This window comes from Dromaius novaehollandiae, chromosome 21 (assembly GCF_036370855.1).
Source record: "Dromaius novaehollandiae isolate bDroNov1 chromosome 21, bDroNov1.hap1, whole genome shotgun sequence".
Taxonomy (NCBI): domain Eukaryota; kingdom Metazoa; phylum Chordata; class Aves; order Casuariiformes; family Dromaiidae; genus Dromaius; species Dromaius novaehollandiae.
Genome location: NC_088118.1, coordinates 6,983,836 through 7,000,290, shown reverse-complemented (window position 1 = coordinate 7,000,290; position 16,455 = coordinate 6,983,836). Strand labels below are relative to the sequence as shown.

The 16,455-nt window shown below is 44.1% G+C and overlaps 1 protein-coding gene across 8 annotated transcripts in view; it reads left to right on the top strand.

The window, feature by feature from the left end:
- PRDM10 (PR/SET domain 10) overlaps window positions 1-16,455 on the top strand; it is a 48,049-nt gene that overhangs the window by 296 nt on the left and 31,298 nt on the right. For 4 of the 8 annotated variants that reach the window (XM_064524320.1, XM_026097245.2, XM_064524321.1 and 1 more), the window contains exons 2-4: window positions 9,964-10,153; window positions 12,029-12,193; window positions 13,883-13,942. In XM_064524320.1, coding sequence (XP_064380390.1) covers window positions 10,061-10,153; window positions 12,029-12,193; window positions 13,883-13,942 — 318 coding nt within the window. In that variant the 5' untranslated portion in view covers window positions 9,964-10,060. Of the gene's footprint in view, window positions 1-212; window positions 304-893; window positions 1,033-9,963; window positions 10,154-12,028; window positions 12,194-13,882; window positions 13,943-16,455 lie in introns of those variants that run through there. The other 4 variants (XM_064524317.1, XM_064524318.1, XM_026097243.2 and 1 more) reach the window with 4 other exon arrangements.

The window sequence follows — 16,455 nt, the reverse complement described above, 5'->3', positions numbered from 1 at the left end:
GCGGCTCCTTAGTGCTGGGGCCGGGATAAACCGTTCGCTCCCGCGAGTGGGGGGGGGGAGTAGGGCGCAGTCTTCCCCCCCCCGCGGGGAGGTACAGTCCGCTCTCCCCCCCCTCCGTGCCCTAGTCGGGATCCCCCACCCGCCCCGGACAGAGGGAGAAGGGGCTGCCCCCACCCTTGTTCCCCCCCTCCCCGGATGGTACAGTCCGGACCCCGGCACCTCAGCGGCGCGGGGGGGTGGTGGTGCTGGAGCCATCTTGCTGCCCCCAGCGCGGCGGGCGTTTCACCCCCGCTCCCCGTTATGGTGGGCCGCTCGTTCCCCCTGCCCCGTGGTTAGGTCGCCTCCCCTCCCCTCGGCTGCGGCGCCGTTCCCTCGCCTCTGCCCTCGCAGCGCGCCTCCTCGCCGCCAGCCCGCGCCCCCTTCCCCCCCCCCCCCATTCTGGAGTGGTTGGGGCTGAGTGACCGTTGGGCACCCGCGCGGGGGGCTCATGGCGCCTCACGCTTTCTCGGGGCGGGGAGGGGGGGCACGGTCGTTATTCGCACTGGGGAACGGTGGCGGCGTGTGTGGGGGGGCACCTGCGGCTCCTGATTGGCCGCGTGCCTCGCGCCCCTTTCTCCCATTGGCCTCGTTTGAGGAGGGGGGCGTCGCACCCCCTGCCCCGATTGGCTGCTGTTGATGGCGATGGTGGGGTGCAGAGGGTATATAAGGGGGAGCGGGTGGGTGCCCCTAGTCCTGCCTGGGGGAGGCTGGGGGTGGTGCCTGCTTGGGGGTTTGGGGCCCCTTTGGCTGGGGCCTGGCCTGAGGGTGGTGTTTGGGGGTCCCTTTGGGGGGGAAGGGCTCAAGTAGGGGCTGCCCTGGGGGCTTGGGGATGGTCATTCCCACGTTGGGGCCTCACGGGTGGGAATGGGGTCTTCCAAGGCAGAGCAGGAGCAGCCCTGGGGAGGCCGCTCAGGCCTCGCCTCCAGCCCTTTGCAGGCCCCGAGGAAAGACCAAAACCCACCTGCGGACAGAAGTAACTTCCAGAAGTGAAAGGTGTGATTTTTGCCACTGCCGAGATGATACTGAGCTCTGCGGCAGCTGTGTGGTTTGCTGTTGTCTAATAGACCCGTGTTCATGCTCTGTGATACAGTTACAGCATGTGGCTGTCTGAGCTTTCTGACCTCTAGCCATATAGGCCTCTGGTGTGCTGTTGCTATGGCTGTTTCTGTGCTCCTGTTGCATTAAAAAATTGGGAGCCTTTACCTAGTTAAGTTGTAATAGAAAAATGAGATTTTTGATTCTCTTTCATGCCTACTTGTCCTTCTAAAGGGATAAATAACCCTTTACAGGAAATTTCAAACCATGTGCATATCACCCTTTCATGTCTTAATTGCTCTTTGCAGACTCTTTGCAAGGGGTCTTCCAGTGCTCTGTAGATCAGATTTTTTTTTTTTTTTAAAGCCTATGACTTAGGCTATTGAATTTCCTAATTCCAAGAGCGAAATGGAAAGTCGGTATTTGTGATGTACTTTTTGGTGTCTGTACACCAACCTGTCTAGTATATTACTAATACATATGTGGTTCTTGCAGACTTTTAAAGGATGAACAAGTGTGAGGCTGGACATCTTTATAAAATGCCTGCCCATGTTTCTCTTCTAGTGTTTTAGTGGGAATAGAGTCTATACTGAACTCTTGCTTTGTCCTATCTCTTTTTTTCAGTGGTTTAACTCCCCCCCCCCCCACCCCTTCATGGTTAAACTACAAGATGAAATGCTAATGAATCATCAACTGATTTTTAAAAGAGGTCTCTTCATGAGTCTTTTGTGGAAAAATGTAAGGAGGTGTCTTTCCTAACTCAGTCCTAAAATGGCTAGCTTATCTGCTGAATTGGATGCTTTCTTTGGGGGATTTTGCATATGCTTCTCTCATGTCAGGTGGTTTAAAAAAACAGTTTTATTATCCTTATAGGTATAGGATGAGATATTGATGTAACTGTTAATATTACTATCTGGTGGAATAATTGACAATTTGTTTGCGTTGTCACTTGCTGTCCTCTGACACCCTTACTGCTAGCCTGCAAGCAGCATCCCTAGATGAGCTCCTTATGTTAATTTGCTCTGTAGTTAGCAGCTACTTTTGAGTGTGTTTCTGGCCACCTGCAGCTGTCCTCAGCTGTGTAAACTGAACTTTAATTGACTTAAATGTAGATAATTGTGGAGGCTGTTTTAATATTATGAGCTTTATTTTAGCTTAAACATGAGGTCAGATCTATTTGCCCCTTTTCTTTTCATGTTAGTAAAACGTGCAGAATTAGAAGTTGTGTTGTAGCCCTTAACTGGCATTGTATGTTAACTCACCACCTACTTTAAGATACAGGTGCCTAAATTGTTCTCTGTGGTCTATAGTATTTCAGACAGACAACTTGCATCTTTCAAAACAGTTGTTTGTCTGCAGAAATAAGGTGATCTTGTCTTTGAATTTTAAGAGCTTGAAGTAGTGTCGTCTTTTAATTAAGAGAAGACATGCAAAGGGGTGGGAGGGGAAGGGATGAAGCAGCACAGTCGGTTTGAAGAAAGAGGAGCAAAGTCCATGTATAACAGGAGGTAACTTTGGGAAGAGTTGCCTGAGCAGGAAAACAAGTAGGAGACAAAAAATGACAAAAGGAGACTGAAGTGACACTGAACAATGTAGTGCTGTTGGTAGGTTTTTGTTTTCTTTTAATGCTTTCTTGAAAGCTGTATACACAGCAGTGCAGCACACAGATTGGTAAAGGCCTTTTACTTTCCTTTTTTTGTTCATGTTATACTCTGACAATGTGTTTTCCCCGTTTTCTGCTTTATCATGCTTCTCCCTCTATAGTTCTAAACCAAATAAATTAAGTGGACAGGGTTGCTGACTCACACGGCTGAAGTCTGAGAGTCGTGGTGTATCACAGTAGCGGAGGGTGATAGCGTGGTGACCTCAGAATATGAAATATTTGAAAGGAGAGAAGAAGATGGTAACAAATTTTAGTGGCCCGCAAAAATGCGCGAAGTTGAGGATGGGAGGAAGAAATCAGTTTTTGGAGTGAATATGTAGTTGTTTAGCAAATGGAAAGACAGGTGACTAATAAGAGCTTGGACATAGCAAGAAATTTAATGAACTTGTCTCTTAGCCCACTCGGGAAGTCACAAATGGGTATTGGGAGAAACAGCTGGTTATACAAGAATTAGGACTAAACAGAAATGTGCTTAGAGAGGGTACTGCATCTCTGAGTGGATCTCTAGCCTAATCCACAGTAGTCCCCCAGTAGGACGTTAATCTCTCTTCTTGGAACTCACCTGGAGCACTCGATTATCTTCTGTATTTTGCGGTATAAAGGGTTACACTGTTAGTTACTTATCTGATACTTTGTGAGCAAATAGTTTCAAAATAATATCATTTTTGCTTCTTGGGCAATGTCCGTTTATGGAAGGGGTTATATGATGTGTTGAACGCTGTAGCAGAGGACTAGCCTTGAAGATCTAAGAGGTCTCTTCCAGCTCGTTGTTGCTTTGACGATGGATGCGATATAAGGATGTAGATAGATCGACACAGTTTGAGTGAAGAGTGAGGTTGTGTTTGGCGGAGTTATTCTATTTATTATATGACTGAATAAATTGAAGCCATATTTCCTTTTGAGGAAATAAATAGTCTTTGCTGTCCCAGCCTTATGTTTGATTTCCATCTCTAACTCACCAGTAAAACATAAATATTGTGGTCATATATTACCTGATTATTAACATTCAGCCAAAATGCACAAGAGCCAGAGTTCCTTGAAACAATATGTGCTTTTGATGAATGAGAATGCAGAGGAGAAGACAGCAGTTGTGACTCAGTAGTCAATGAGGTTAGAAGCCTAGTGCACTTCCCAGCCTCCTTGCTGCAAAGAAAGCATATCCTTGCCAAAGGATCTCAGGAAATGCACCGGCTCTGCCTTCTAGGCAAGCTGGGGTAATTAACTTAAGTGTGGGATATAGCTTTTGCAGACACATGTGATGTTCCTTTTGAGCATAATAAATCAGTTTTGTATTAAAAGCTGGAGGAAGACCTGTAGTCATAAAACCTCCTTTTGTAGCAATCTTGCTGTCCTTGCATATGGTTAGCACTGAAAAAGAGTGGCCACTGAGCTCAGTACTTAAAGGATTAAGCTAATAACTGCTGCTATTATTGCTGCAGGGAACCCCCATCTATATGCAAGCCTCTTTTACACTAGGGAATAAATCACATTAGCTGTTTTATGCACCATTATTGTAAAGTGGATTCTCATTTGAGATACTGCAGTGGCTTTATGACTCCCTGAGCAGGGAAGTGGACTTTTTCCCCTTGCCCAGCTTTAATAGTCTCTCATCCTTGTTGTCTCAGAGAAGGGACAAAAGTGAATGTTTGACAGCCACCGGGTGATGCTTTCTCAGCAGAATGTCCTTAATTAGACTCGGAGAGGTTGCTGCAGATGAAGTCCCCAGAGTTTTGTGTCTCCTTGTGAAGTCGCAGCATTGAAAGCAAGTATCTTTCCCTAATAGCAGATTTGCAAAGAGATTGTTCTCTTAAATATATAGTTATTGTAGATCTCTTCTTGGTGATGCTTTTTTCTGAATTTCAGAGCTGAGTTTTCTCCATTGAAGCACTGTGTGATTTCATCAAAAGTCCTTGCATACCCAATAAAAAAGAACGCTGGCTTCACTGTTACCTGAGGTCTTCTCTTAAAGCACCCTTTGCTCCCCTTCCAGCTCTGACTCCGTGGCTGTGACGGGCCATAGGTGCACTGCCGAGGTGATGCAGTGTGGATGCTGCGAGGCTGTCGGAGGTTAGGATCTTCATAGGCCCCGTCACCCTCTGGGAGTTGGCTGTGGGGGTGGGCATCACCCACTGAGGACAGCAAGGCTAGCGAGGACGTTGGTGTCGGATAGGGAGTGAATGAGGCGCTTTGCCCCTGCGCGGTGCTTTCTCATCCTCGGGAGCAGGATACAGGGAAGGGGGAAAGCTGCTGAATTAATAATACAGCTTCAGATAAAGCAACATGCTGCAGAAATAGGGGAGAGGGGTTAGAGTGTATCAGAGAGATCAAAAGAAGTTTTCAAGTGAGATTTCCAAAATGACGGTGAACTATTCAGACAGTGACACAAAGAAGCTTTCGAGGCATCGGGGGCTGCAGAAGAGAAGCATTACCGTTAATGAGATTTTTGGACTGAATGTAGAAGACGAGAACTGAAAAGGAAGGCCATAGGTTTTGGACACCAGCAGGTCCCCAGAGCGTACTAAGAAAAGGAAGGTAAATGTGAACTTCATACTGAAGTGAATAAGGGATCTGTTTTGGCTTGAGGAGTTTGATTTGCTTGCGCTTTTCTGACGAGGCAGGCAGCTGGATTTTAGGGGTGTGTAGACATGCAGGAGCATACTTCTCTTGCCCGCTGTGTCTGCTGACCACGCTCCGACTCTGAATTGGATGCCCTGTGACTATGGTTGGCGCCAAGCTGCACCATTAAGCCTCGCTAAGGGACAGGCACAGCGATAGGCTAGCGTGGCTGCCCGGCTCAGAGGGCGGCTGTTTCTACCTGTGAAATCACGCAGGCACATCACAGGGGGCTCGAGGCCTGGGCCTGTGGGTGCTATAACAGATTGAGCTCCGTAATCAGAGCGCCAGTAAACAGAAGCCTGAAAGAGCTTATCTGCTCGTTGAGGTAGATATTTTGTGTGTCAAGATGTGCACCGGAATTTGCATGTGTGCAGGTGCTATCAGTGTTGAATTTAAGTGGACCTTTCTTTTAAAGTGGTGGGAGTTGGGCGAGATCTTGATTCACGTTATATATCGCTGTGTTGTTTGCTCTGCATGCTGTCGCTACCTTGCCCCTTTGATGCACCAGGGTGATCCTGGGTGATGTTTATGTCTATTATCATTTCAGCTTATGTCATCACCCAGGGTGGGCGGGGTGAGGCGTGCCTGCTGTTTTGGGGAGGAAAATGCTGTCTTCATAGTTACCATAAGTGGTTTAGCATCTTGCGTATTGATGTTGCTTCCTGCTTATGGTCATGCTGCTTTTCAGGTTGTACCAGGTGTTGAGGAGGTGACAACTGCAGCCAAGGTACTGGGTGGCAGGGCTCGTTATACGTGTGCCCCTTGGACGCTGCAGAGCCTCCCGCTGATGCGCTTGACTTCTGAAAATGTCCAGTGCCTGTGATGTGTGTGAGGGGGAAAATCAACATTTCCAAGGGATTCATGGGCAAATAGCGTGCAGAGCAAGCAGAGAGTATTTCCTTGTATGCCAGCTATTTGGCAATAACTGTACTTTGATGCTTATTCCTGAAGTTCTACATTTATTTCTGCTGAAAAACTACCAAAGCTTCCAACCAAATCCTTCAAAGGAAGAGGTAGTTTCTTTACATGTATCTCCATAACTGCTGTTACTAATAGGTTTAACGTAGACACTGCATACCCTAATGTACTAACTGTGATTCCTCTGCAGCTAATTTTTAAAAAAATATTGTGGCTGTGTGCTAAGTTGGACATCTGCAGCTTCCCTGTGTAGTGAGACGTCTCTGCTGAGAGAAGCCGTAGGGAAATCTTTGAAATATTGGGACGCTGTGGCTGTCGGTGTCACAGCTGTAATGGATTTTGATGAGGGGATTTAAAGAAGAAAATAAGGTCAAGCAGGATTAATTAGGGAGAGCATCCTATGCAGAAGGACTAATCGGGAAAGTTAGTTCAGTCTTTTCTGTCATCAGTGTTTGGAAAGTTCCTTGGGTGTTTGCGTTTCTGGGCGGTTTCGTTGTCGGTGACTGGGGCAGACGGTGTTTTCCAACTCAACCCTTTCTAAATATCCTAGCCATTTCTGGGCGGTTTCGTAGTTGGTGACTTTGGGGCAGACGGTGCTTTCCAACTCAACCCTTTCTAAATATCCTAGCCGTAACCACGGATCTTGTTTTTGCAGTCGCCTTTTGTACCAGCTATACTTCAGCGCTTGCTCCTGCCATCTCAGTTGCTGCCTGTGGTTCCAAGTTTCTGGAGAAATATGCTTTCCTGTGTATTTTGGTGGTGATAACAGAAATGATAAGAATTAATGGAGATTCAGTCTTTGGCAGGAATGCACGCTGGAAGGATAGATCCTAAGCTGTGTTTTAAAATGCGTAATTTGAAAGCTTCAGCAAAATAGCCTGACTGTTAGCGTTACATGAATGGCTGGGCACAGGGTGTATTTTTTTCACTACTGTGAAGAACAGCAATAATGTAAAGGTGCCATTTATAGAAGCTGCACCACTGAGCCACTGAATTTGGCTCAACCTTGCCTTTCTTTCCTGAGATTTGAGATCGGTGCTAAGCTTTAGAACCATGACAAACCTGAAATATCTTATCTTCTGCTTTCTTTTCCAACTTTTTGAGCTATTTTTTGCAGATTTGAAGTTTACTGTCCAGTTTCACCTCTTAAAGACCTCTTTAGTCTCCTTTCTACTCAAGGAGTAAGAGTTACTTGTGCCGAAATGAGTCAGCAGGAGAGTCAGCATCTTCCTTCAGACTGCCAATAAATAGCTGTTTGTCGGGAAAGTCAGCCAAAAATTCTGCTACCTGTTGCACCATGTGGAATTGGCCATAACTGTGCCTTTCTCTTAATTCAATTACTGTCTGATTTAATTGAGTTTGTACTAACTAGATGATTATATTTAAAACAAAAATCATTGAAACCTCTGGCATTTATTTTCATTGTTCTAAGCAATTAGGTCTAGGGTAATGGATTAAACTACTGGCTTTTGTTATTGCAATTACCTGAATGGGCTCTTGGTTAATCATGTCAACAGTCCCGAGACAGAGCAGTTGGGGATAAACAGAGCCAAAGGAGATGGACGGGATAGGCAGTTAATTTTCTGCCAGGGTTGTTCGGATTTTGTTGCTGACATAAATGCTGTCATGTCTCATGTGGGATGTTCTCGACCTCTTGGTGGTCATATAGCTAACAAAATGAGTGCTGGAGGTCAGGGGAAGGGACAGGATTAGATATGAGGAAATCCCTGAATTAAATCTTGATAATATAGCAAGTGGCTTTGAGACAGCTGGATGAAAGGGACCATGGCAGGACAGGTAATATTTATATGTTGGAGGCTGTGTGCCCCATAGACCCTTCCAACACCTGGAGAGCAGGGCAAGGTGTTTATCAGTCCTGAGCATTGTTCATTTTTCCTCACTAATGAGATCCTGTAGCTAAAACGTTGCACACAGGTACAACATGGTAATTTTTTTTTTCCTTTTCTCTCCTGTGCTTTGTGTGGAGTTTTTGTATATAGTGATGTATAGTAATAGCTATAGAGAGCATAGCTATAAAGAGCTAAATAACAGAGCGTATGTAGTAGCTATAGAGAGCTATTGAGATAGCATTTCTGCTCCTTTATCGCAGAATCTAATGACAAGAGGCTGATGTGAAGTCAGAGCAGCCATCGCGCCACGCCTTGGTCGCCCCTTTCGTGGGCAATCACGTGGTGCCTGTATAGTGTGGTGGTCAGCATGAGAAAGCCAATGTTTGGCAGTAGCCACCAACAGTGGCATGACTTACTGTCTAAAATTGCCCAGAAATAACTTTCCCACAGTGTTTCTTAGTATATGCGAAAGAAACGTGATTTTTCCCACTGTTCAGTTCAGTGACGTTATCCTGAGACGTCTCTGTATCATTGATTTATACGTTCTGGCGAAGACCAGCGGCACAGTCGGTGCTCAGGTCTGCAAAGCTTACTCGTTGCTGGTGAAATTAGCAGAAGGCAGAAAGTGCCTGCTTCTTTCTTCCTCATCTTTTTTTAGCTTGTCAGTGACAAGCCAACTGCTAGCATTTATGGGAATAAATTATGACTAAAAGAATTTGCATTTAAAATGCAAATGAATGAAAGCGTCAGCAAGGAGCCTTCTGCTTTCTTCCTGGTGCACAGGCGGGGTACTGGCAGTGGCTCAGCCCAGCGAGGCACTCGGTATAAAATAAAGTTAATTGGACTAGCTGAAAAATGAAATGGGCTCAGCCTCATGCTAATTCCTGGGCCTGTGATTTAATATGACATTGGAGACGCAGGATTGGGAAGGTGCTGAACCACTGACTAAACCGATCGCCAGAGCTGTAAATTACGCTTTTGAGATTCCCCATGGCAGATTGAGGGGCTCCAGTAAAATTGCAAGAGGTGAATAAAACCTAGCGTGGAAGCAATTTGTTAGGATCTTCAGGCTTACATCAGAGTTTAAGTTTCATTGTTCTTTTTCTAAAAATCGTCTATTGTAACACCATCTGAATACCAACTGGGACTGCAGCTTTGTGCAAGGAGAAAGCTGCTGGTAAATGTAAAGCTGTTTGATTCTTGGAAGAAAAGAACTCTTTGAGATGAACAGAGAAAACAGTGATGTCTCTGAACTTTGTGCTTGCTTGTTAGAAACTTAGGTTCAATTTTCTGCATTGTTTATTGATTTCTAGGCATTTAGGTGCCAGAAGGGCTGTGTTAAGAGGTCAGGACAGGAGGCAACGAACGCAAACTGGAACAGAGGAAGTTCCATCTGAATAGAAGAAAAGTGTGTGTGTGGCAGTGGGGTTGTCAGTTTTACTGTGAGGCTGCCTGAGCACTGAAACAGGTTGTCCAGAGTGGTTGGGGAGCTGCTGTCCTTAGATATATTGAGAATCCACCCGGACACAGTCCTGGGCAACCTGCTTTAGGTGACCCTGCTTGAGGAGGAAGGTTGGACTGGATTTTCAGAGGTCCCTCAGTGCAGTTGTTGCAATTGTTGACTTGTTTCCTCCTCAGTAGGACACGGAAAGTGTTAAAGAGCAGAGCTTGAGAATGGGAAATGAGGATGCATGTGTTCATAAAGCCAAGGCTGCTTTACTCTGGCAGTCTGTTCCTGCGGTGCAGTAGCTGATGATAACACCGCACATCCCCTTTGAATCTCAACCAAAACTGATTGTGTTGTACTCTGTTTTAATATCTGTCTCTTTTTTTTCTTTATAGCCATGTTACTGAAGATCATCTTGTCTTCTGGAAATAGAAACACAGTGAACAGATGAATCTATTCAGCCACACATTCCTCCAGTAGATATCTCTCATCATGGAGCACCACAGCAGGGAGGAGATGGACTCGAAAGAGGAAAGTCCTCAGGTGTGGGCTGACTCTGCTGAGCAGGAACAGAATACTGCTCAGGTGACTAGTGCCTTCCAGAGCTCTCGGCATCTGCTTGGACAGAGTCGGGCTTGCTGCAGTGGCTTAGCAAGCAGGTGTTCCCATTTGCTGCTTTATAGTCTAGAAACGCAGCTTTCATTTGAGAAGAAATATAAAGATGTCTGTGATGATTTCACATGAAAGGCTCAAAGTGAACTGCGTACAGCACTGCAGTGAGTACACAGGCATCTGAAACCAGAGCTAAATGAAACCTGCCAGTGGCTGTATAAGTGTCAGTGTCTAAATATATGTACAAGCACATGAGAAAGTGACAGGGTATTCAGATTAATGAATATTAACAAAAATCTGTGGTCAGTGGCAGCCCATTTTGATAGCGTCAGTCGAATCAGTTTGAGTTGTGGGTGGACCTTGGGAAAGTAATGAGAATAATTTTTTTCCAGTCAGACATCTGGACAGTGGGGAAGAGAAAAATGTTAATTGTCAGTGACTAATAAAGTCCAATTCTTATTTATGCAGCTAGTTACTGTCTCTGAGACAATGCAGCTGAGAGTCTCTAGAGGACTGTAAACTGGCTTGTACTTACGAACATCTTATGAATAGAGGGTGCTGCATGACAGTCAACCCACAATCCTGGGAATTCTGGCCTTCTTGATAATTTTCAGCTGTGAAATTTGCAAAGAAAATTTTCGATGGCCTGTTTCCTTTATCTGTAAGGTGGGATAACTGTGCTGTTCCTTGCACATGGCCGTTACAAGGTTTGCAGAGCGCCCTCCAAATGCGAAGCCCCGCATGCATCCTTACTGTAGGGTTTGCATGAGGATTTATTGTACGGAGTCGGTACTTAGCATCCCTGTAGGAGTGCTAGGTGTCTTCTGAGACATAGTCTGGAAGGTGAAGCAAAGAAAAACTATGTAACTATGGTTACATATTAATACATATGTAAATATGGTTTCATTTTATGTGAAAAGGCAGCATTTGCATATCAATCTGTGAGGATACTCTGAATATGGATATTAAACTAGTTTCCTGCTAACTGTCCCATTTTTGCCGTGTGGTGAAAGTACTTTGCAATGTGTAAAGGGTGTCAAAAGGTAAGCATGCTTCTGTTACCGTTGGAGTTAAGTCTTGTAGCTCATTTGAAGCAGGCCACTGATTATTATTTGTGGTTGTAATTTTTGGTCAAAAATGATTTGGATTTGAACTGCTGCCCTGGAGAGAACTTGTTCTAGCAGTCCTTGGAATCCTTGCTTAATGCTTTCCGTTATGTGTTTCTGTATTTAGACAGTTGACTTGTTCTACTGACAGTGCATGTTCCCGCTACAGGGAAGCGATCAAACATGTGCTGTTGCTGCTTCATCATAGGTACAATACTATTACTTGAAGCAATGTCAGAAAGTTAATACGGTGTTAGCCATTCATCGAGCAACAAAATAATTACCTCTAACTGCAGAGCTAGCTGAATAAAAATAATAACATCAGAAAGCCAGACAACAATATGGAAATAAAGGGGAAAAAAAACACACCAATAAATCCCACCGGTACACCAGCTCAAATCTGAACTTCCTTTGAAACAATCTACAGCAGAAAAAGTGATCCAAGGACTATTAGAAGGTGCTTTTTATAGCAGCTAGGTCTTGAGTTAAAATGCAGAGTAAAAGAGAGAAACGGGTGGTAGTTTTTATGTCCGGATTTCTGTGTTGCTGGCATTGTTTAGATGAGGCTTTTAGTATGAATTATACAATGAGCTTTATGCTGTTTCCAAAACAATTGGCTAGGTAGTTGGGACACAAGGTATTCCCTGCTTTCCGAGATGCTTCTGCAACCTGCGTTTTTGGTGTGGTTTCCCACAGGCGTATGTCTGCAGAAGTTTGAGCGTAGGATCTGTTTTTCTTCCAGGTGCACTTCGTCCCTGAAGGGGGGGCAGTGGCACAGATCGTCTACAGTGATGACCAGGACCGTCCCTCGCAGCAAGTGGTCTACACGGCAGATGGCACCTCCTACACCTCCGTGGACACCTCGGAGCACACGCTAGTTTACATCCATCCCGTGGAAGCTACGCAGGCATGTGTGGTTCTGAGCCCACCCTTTTCTGGCACCTAGAAAGAGAAACAATCTTGTCCAAAATAAGAGCCAGCTCCCAGCCCAGCGAGGTGACTGGAAAATGGCTGGCAGTCACAATTGCAACACTTTCATCTGCCCATTGGTGAACAGGGACTTCACGCTGTTCATTCCGGTCTGATGTGGAAATGTAGTAATCAAAGGATGCTGGGCTATAAATTGTGAAACGCTGGTTATTTTGCTAGAGGTAGACGAGATTGCAATTAGATCAAAGGTGTTTTTGAAAACGCTGATAATCTCTCCAGAAATTCTGCCTCTGTTGTGTTTGGTAAAAAGCTAATTGATTCAGACATCAACGGTTATAAGAAGGACCCATGCTTCTTCTGGAAGAGGAGTCCTTGTTTTGTGTAGTGTCACTCTCATAATTAATAGTAACACTATGTCTTCTGTTTTTGCAGAGGATCCCAGCATATTTAATCTAATTTTGCAGTCTTTAGTCAGAGAAGGTGTTGATTTCATAGGCCAAGGCTTTTTTTTGTATAATTATATTAAATATCAAATAGCTTTTGTCTCTGGCAGCATGTATTTATCTGGGGAGTTAACATAGTATGCATCCGTACTTCTGGGTGGATAGATAAGAATGAGGAGCAGACAGATTTTGTCAGGAGTGTTTTATAGTCTCTTTGCTGACATGACAGATCAGTAGCGCTACAAAGTGCATCTACTTGACGCTTGAAGCCGCACTGGCATAGCCTTGTGCGCCGTGATCTGTCTGCTGTGCAGTTCCTGGCTAGTACATAACAGAAATTCTCGTGTGGTGGGATGATCTGAGAGGGTAAGATGATATAATATATTGTATCTCTGACGAAGTTACTGACCGAGTTACTCCAAACCTTTTTGGCTATTTTCTTTTTGTCCAAAAGACCCGGAGTGTACTAATAAGAGACTAACATGCAATGGAGAACAGATCATCAAAAAGCACTGATGGAATTCTTATTATGCAATGTTTTGTTTTGTAGGAGCCAGGAGCTCTGGTATTCTCCAATTTTGGAAGAGTAAGCAAGGCTGACCTCAGTCAATACTTAGTTTTTCTGAGTCTTGCTCTTCCCAGACCCTGTAAGTGGTTGTGATGGTTCAGTGAGGGCTGCTCTTGCAGACTACCGAAAGAGTATTGAAGTTGCCATCTCTTCTATGAAACTGAAAAACAACTTAATGACCATAACAAATCCACATGTAGGACATATCTGATACCCGATGCTTTTTTCTGAGGAGGTCTCTTGTGAGCTGGCAGAAAGATAAAGTAATAATTACCTTCTGTCCTGCTCTCAATTATTACGTGGCTTCCATGCATCTTCTGCATTCTGTCCTGTTGAACTGATTCACATCAGCAATTGACAGTGATTTTTCCCTTTTAAAAAAATCCTGTAAAGCTCTTTGAGTATATGGATGAAAAGTGCCGTATAAATATGATACTATCTTTTTATGGAATGCTACCTAATTTTAGTCTAATTTTGATGAATGTAGGCTCACGTGGGTAAGTTGAATTAATTTGCTGTGGTAATAGGCACATTAATAATTAGCAAAGTAAGTTATTTGTATGTAGATTGTTTCTTGGTGGCAGGGCAATTCTTGTGCGAGTTGGGAAGAAACAACCCCAAGGCTGGTTTGATAAGCCTTTTTCACTTTGTCTAGACTCTGTTTACAGATCCGTCCCAAGTGGCTTACGTCCAGCAGGATGCTACCACGCAGCAGGTAAGAGACATTGTTTTTCTTGGGCCTGAAACTGTAAGGGAACTGTCATAGAAGGTAAAAGGACATTGTTGTGGTGGTAGAGACGGATAAGCTACTTCTGAATTTGTCAAATGACAGTCTCCACTGATTTACTGTCATCCCAGCGATAATGAGCAAAAAGGTTACAGTAACGAGCCAGTATGATCTCGGCTACCTTGTGCGTGAATGGCTGTAAACTCAGACACTCTAAACTTTTTACACTTTTAAATTCATGTGCAACAAAAATTCTAATTTCCTGCCCCAGATATCAAGAGAAATCTTCCAGCCGTGTCCCTTTAAATGACTTAATAAACAGGTGTGACTAACTTTATTTTAACGTCATTCTGAAAGGGCTGGGATTGCCGTTGTCCTCATATGGATTCTGATGCAAATGCCTTGAAGTCTATGAAAAACTTTGAAAGGAGAAAAATTGTTTTTGGATCAAGTTCTAGATTTACTGGAAGCTTCATAGGGAAACAACTGCAAAACCTGAAGAAGCTCAATTACTGGGTCCCGTAGCTTGCCTTGGTATCCCAGGTGTTCTGCCTGGTATGCTCACTAGTGTGCAGTGGACTAGAAACAGAATGAAACTGGAGGCTGTGGTTAGGAAGTTTTGATAATGTAAGATTTTAATTGCCTTTCTCCTGTATGCACGTGGAGGATTTGTTCTTAATTTTAACTAGCATGTTTGGGGACTGGATTGTGATAATCAGGTATAGGTGCTTTCAGATCTGGATCTCTAGTTCAAATTATACTTGTCATAATGACTTGAAATCATTGCTGATTGATGACTTTTTGGGGCAGATGCGTTGATGTTTTAGATCTGAATCATTACTAAAGTCACGAAAATGCATATCTGTTGGCATGCCTGGGGAGGAATGAAAGGTTAAAAGTAGATTGACAATAAGCTTTTTGAGGCCTTCTAAAAAGTTGAGGCACAAGCAGGAAACAATGTGACTGACACAATAAAGGTGTCTTCTTGCTGTTCTCTGGAGGTGTTGCTTTGAATTTTTTTGCCAGATCAAGTTCCTTCCATAAAGAGACCAAGAAATCCCACTTAACTGTTTTAAACCCTGCTTTTTCACCAGGTGTTACGGGTAAATATGTGATCCAATTAACTGAATAGTTATATATGCGGTGCACATGACACACTGGTGCAGCAGCAGAGTTTGGGAGTTGTTACTCTCATATGCCCAATATCAAGGGCATAAGTACTTGTCTGTATGTCCTCAGCCTGCCCTTCCTCCCTTCCAGCATGGTCTGTGACAGCAGTCCTGACGGAGACAGTTTTTTTGCTTGTGAATGGTTAGTGTATCATTAGGGCAGCTACTGCTTTTTCAGGTGTTTTATGTATACGTGTGATGTGTGACACCTCCAGACTAATCACAAATCTTAATAACTAAAATTCCTCCTGTCTTTCAAAATAAACCTTAGAAGGAATTTGAAAGGAATTCAGAGGTTTTCATAGGAAAATACTGCCTATATTTCTTGCAGTGTCTGACATGGAAATGAAAGTAAAGATGCGTTTGAAGTGTGATTAGTAGTAGGAAATGCTAATATGTGGTACAAGTAGACACAAGCTTGCATGAACCTCGTGTTGCTGGCAAGCCGGGAGGTGTGCGACTGCATAATGATGCCTTTTCTATTGCCACTTGGCATCGGGAATGTCAATACCAGACACTTAGGTTCAGCTGTTGTCTCGGCGGTTTCCTGTTCACTTTGACACTGTTCCCTGAAGTCTTTTGGCTGTAGTTTTCAAATAGTTCCATAAATTACTCTTATTACCTCTTTAAACAAAACAACTAGATTTCAAGTTGTAGGACTGTCTATCTGCTTATGTTTTGGGTTTTCTTGTCTGCTCCTTGAGAATGCCGGTTCCAGGCCAGGCTTTTGAAGAACCAGGTTGAGTGACTGCTCTGCAGCGTCTTGACTTGTGTTCCCTCTGAGTTTCTGCTCTATAATGTCCTGACTGGTGTTTGCTCTCAGCTGTGTCCGCTCTCACCCACCCTGGAATCTGGGCTGTGCCGTCGTTGCCCAAAAAACCCAGAATTTCTCTCTTCTGTCTGTCTGGCGGCATGCTTCACTGCTCTCTTTTATTTTATATTAAACCCTCTGTAGAGGGGCAAGGGCTTTTGTTTTAGTCCAAAAGCTATTTAACAGTCAGAAGCACAAACTAGAGCCCACACAATGTTAAGGGTAGAGAAGGATGAAAAAGTGTGTGGGATAACAGTGCTAATACCTGTAGAGATAAGCAGAACTCAAAAGGCAGGAAAGATAATTCCTGGCATCTTAATTTTCCTTTGGTTTATTGCTGAATAGATGGGAACAGCAAATTAATGTGTGTAGTAGTATTCATTAATTTTCCTGTTACTACACAAGGAAATGAGTAGAAAAACGGAAGCAAAAATCTACGGTGTAGCCAAATAACATAATGGAAAAATAATTGTTGGATTTTCTCTGCACTCTGATTTTCGAGTGCTTGATCTTCCAACCGG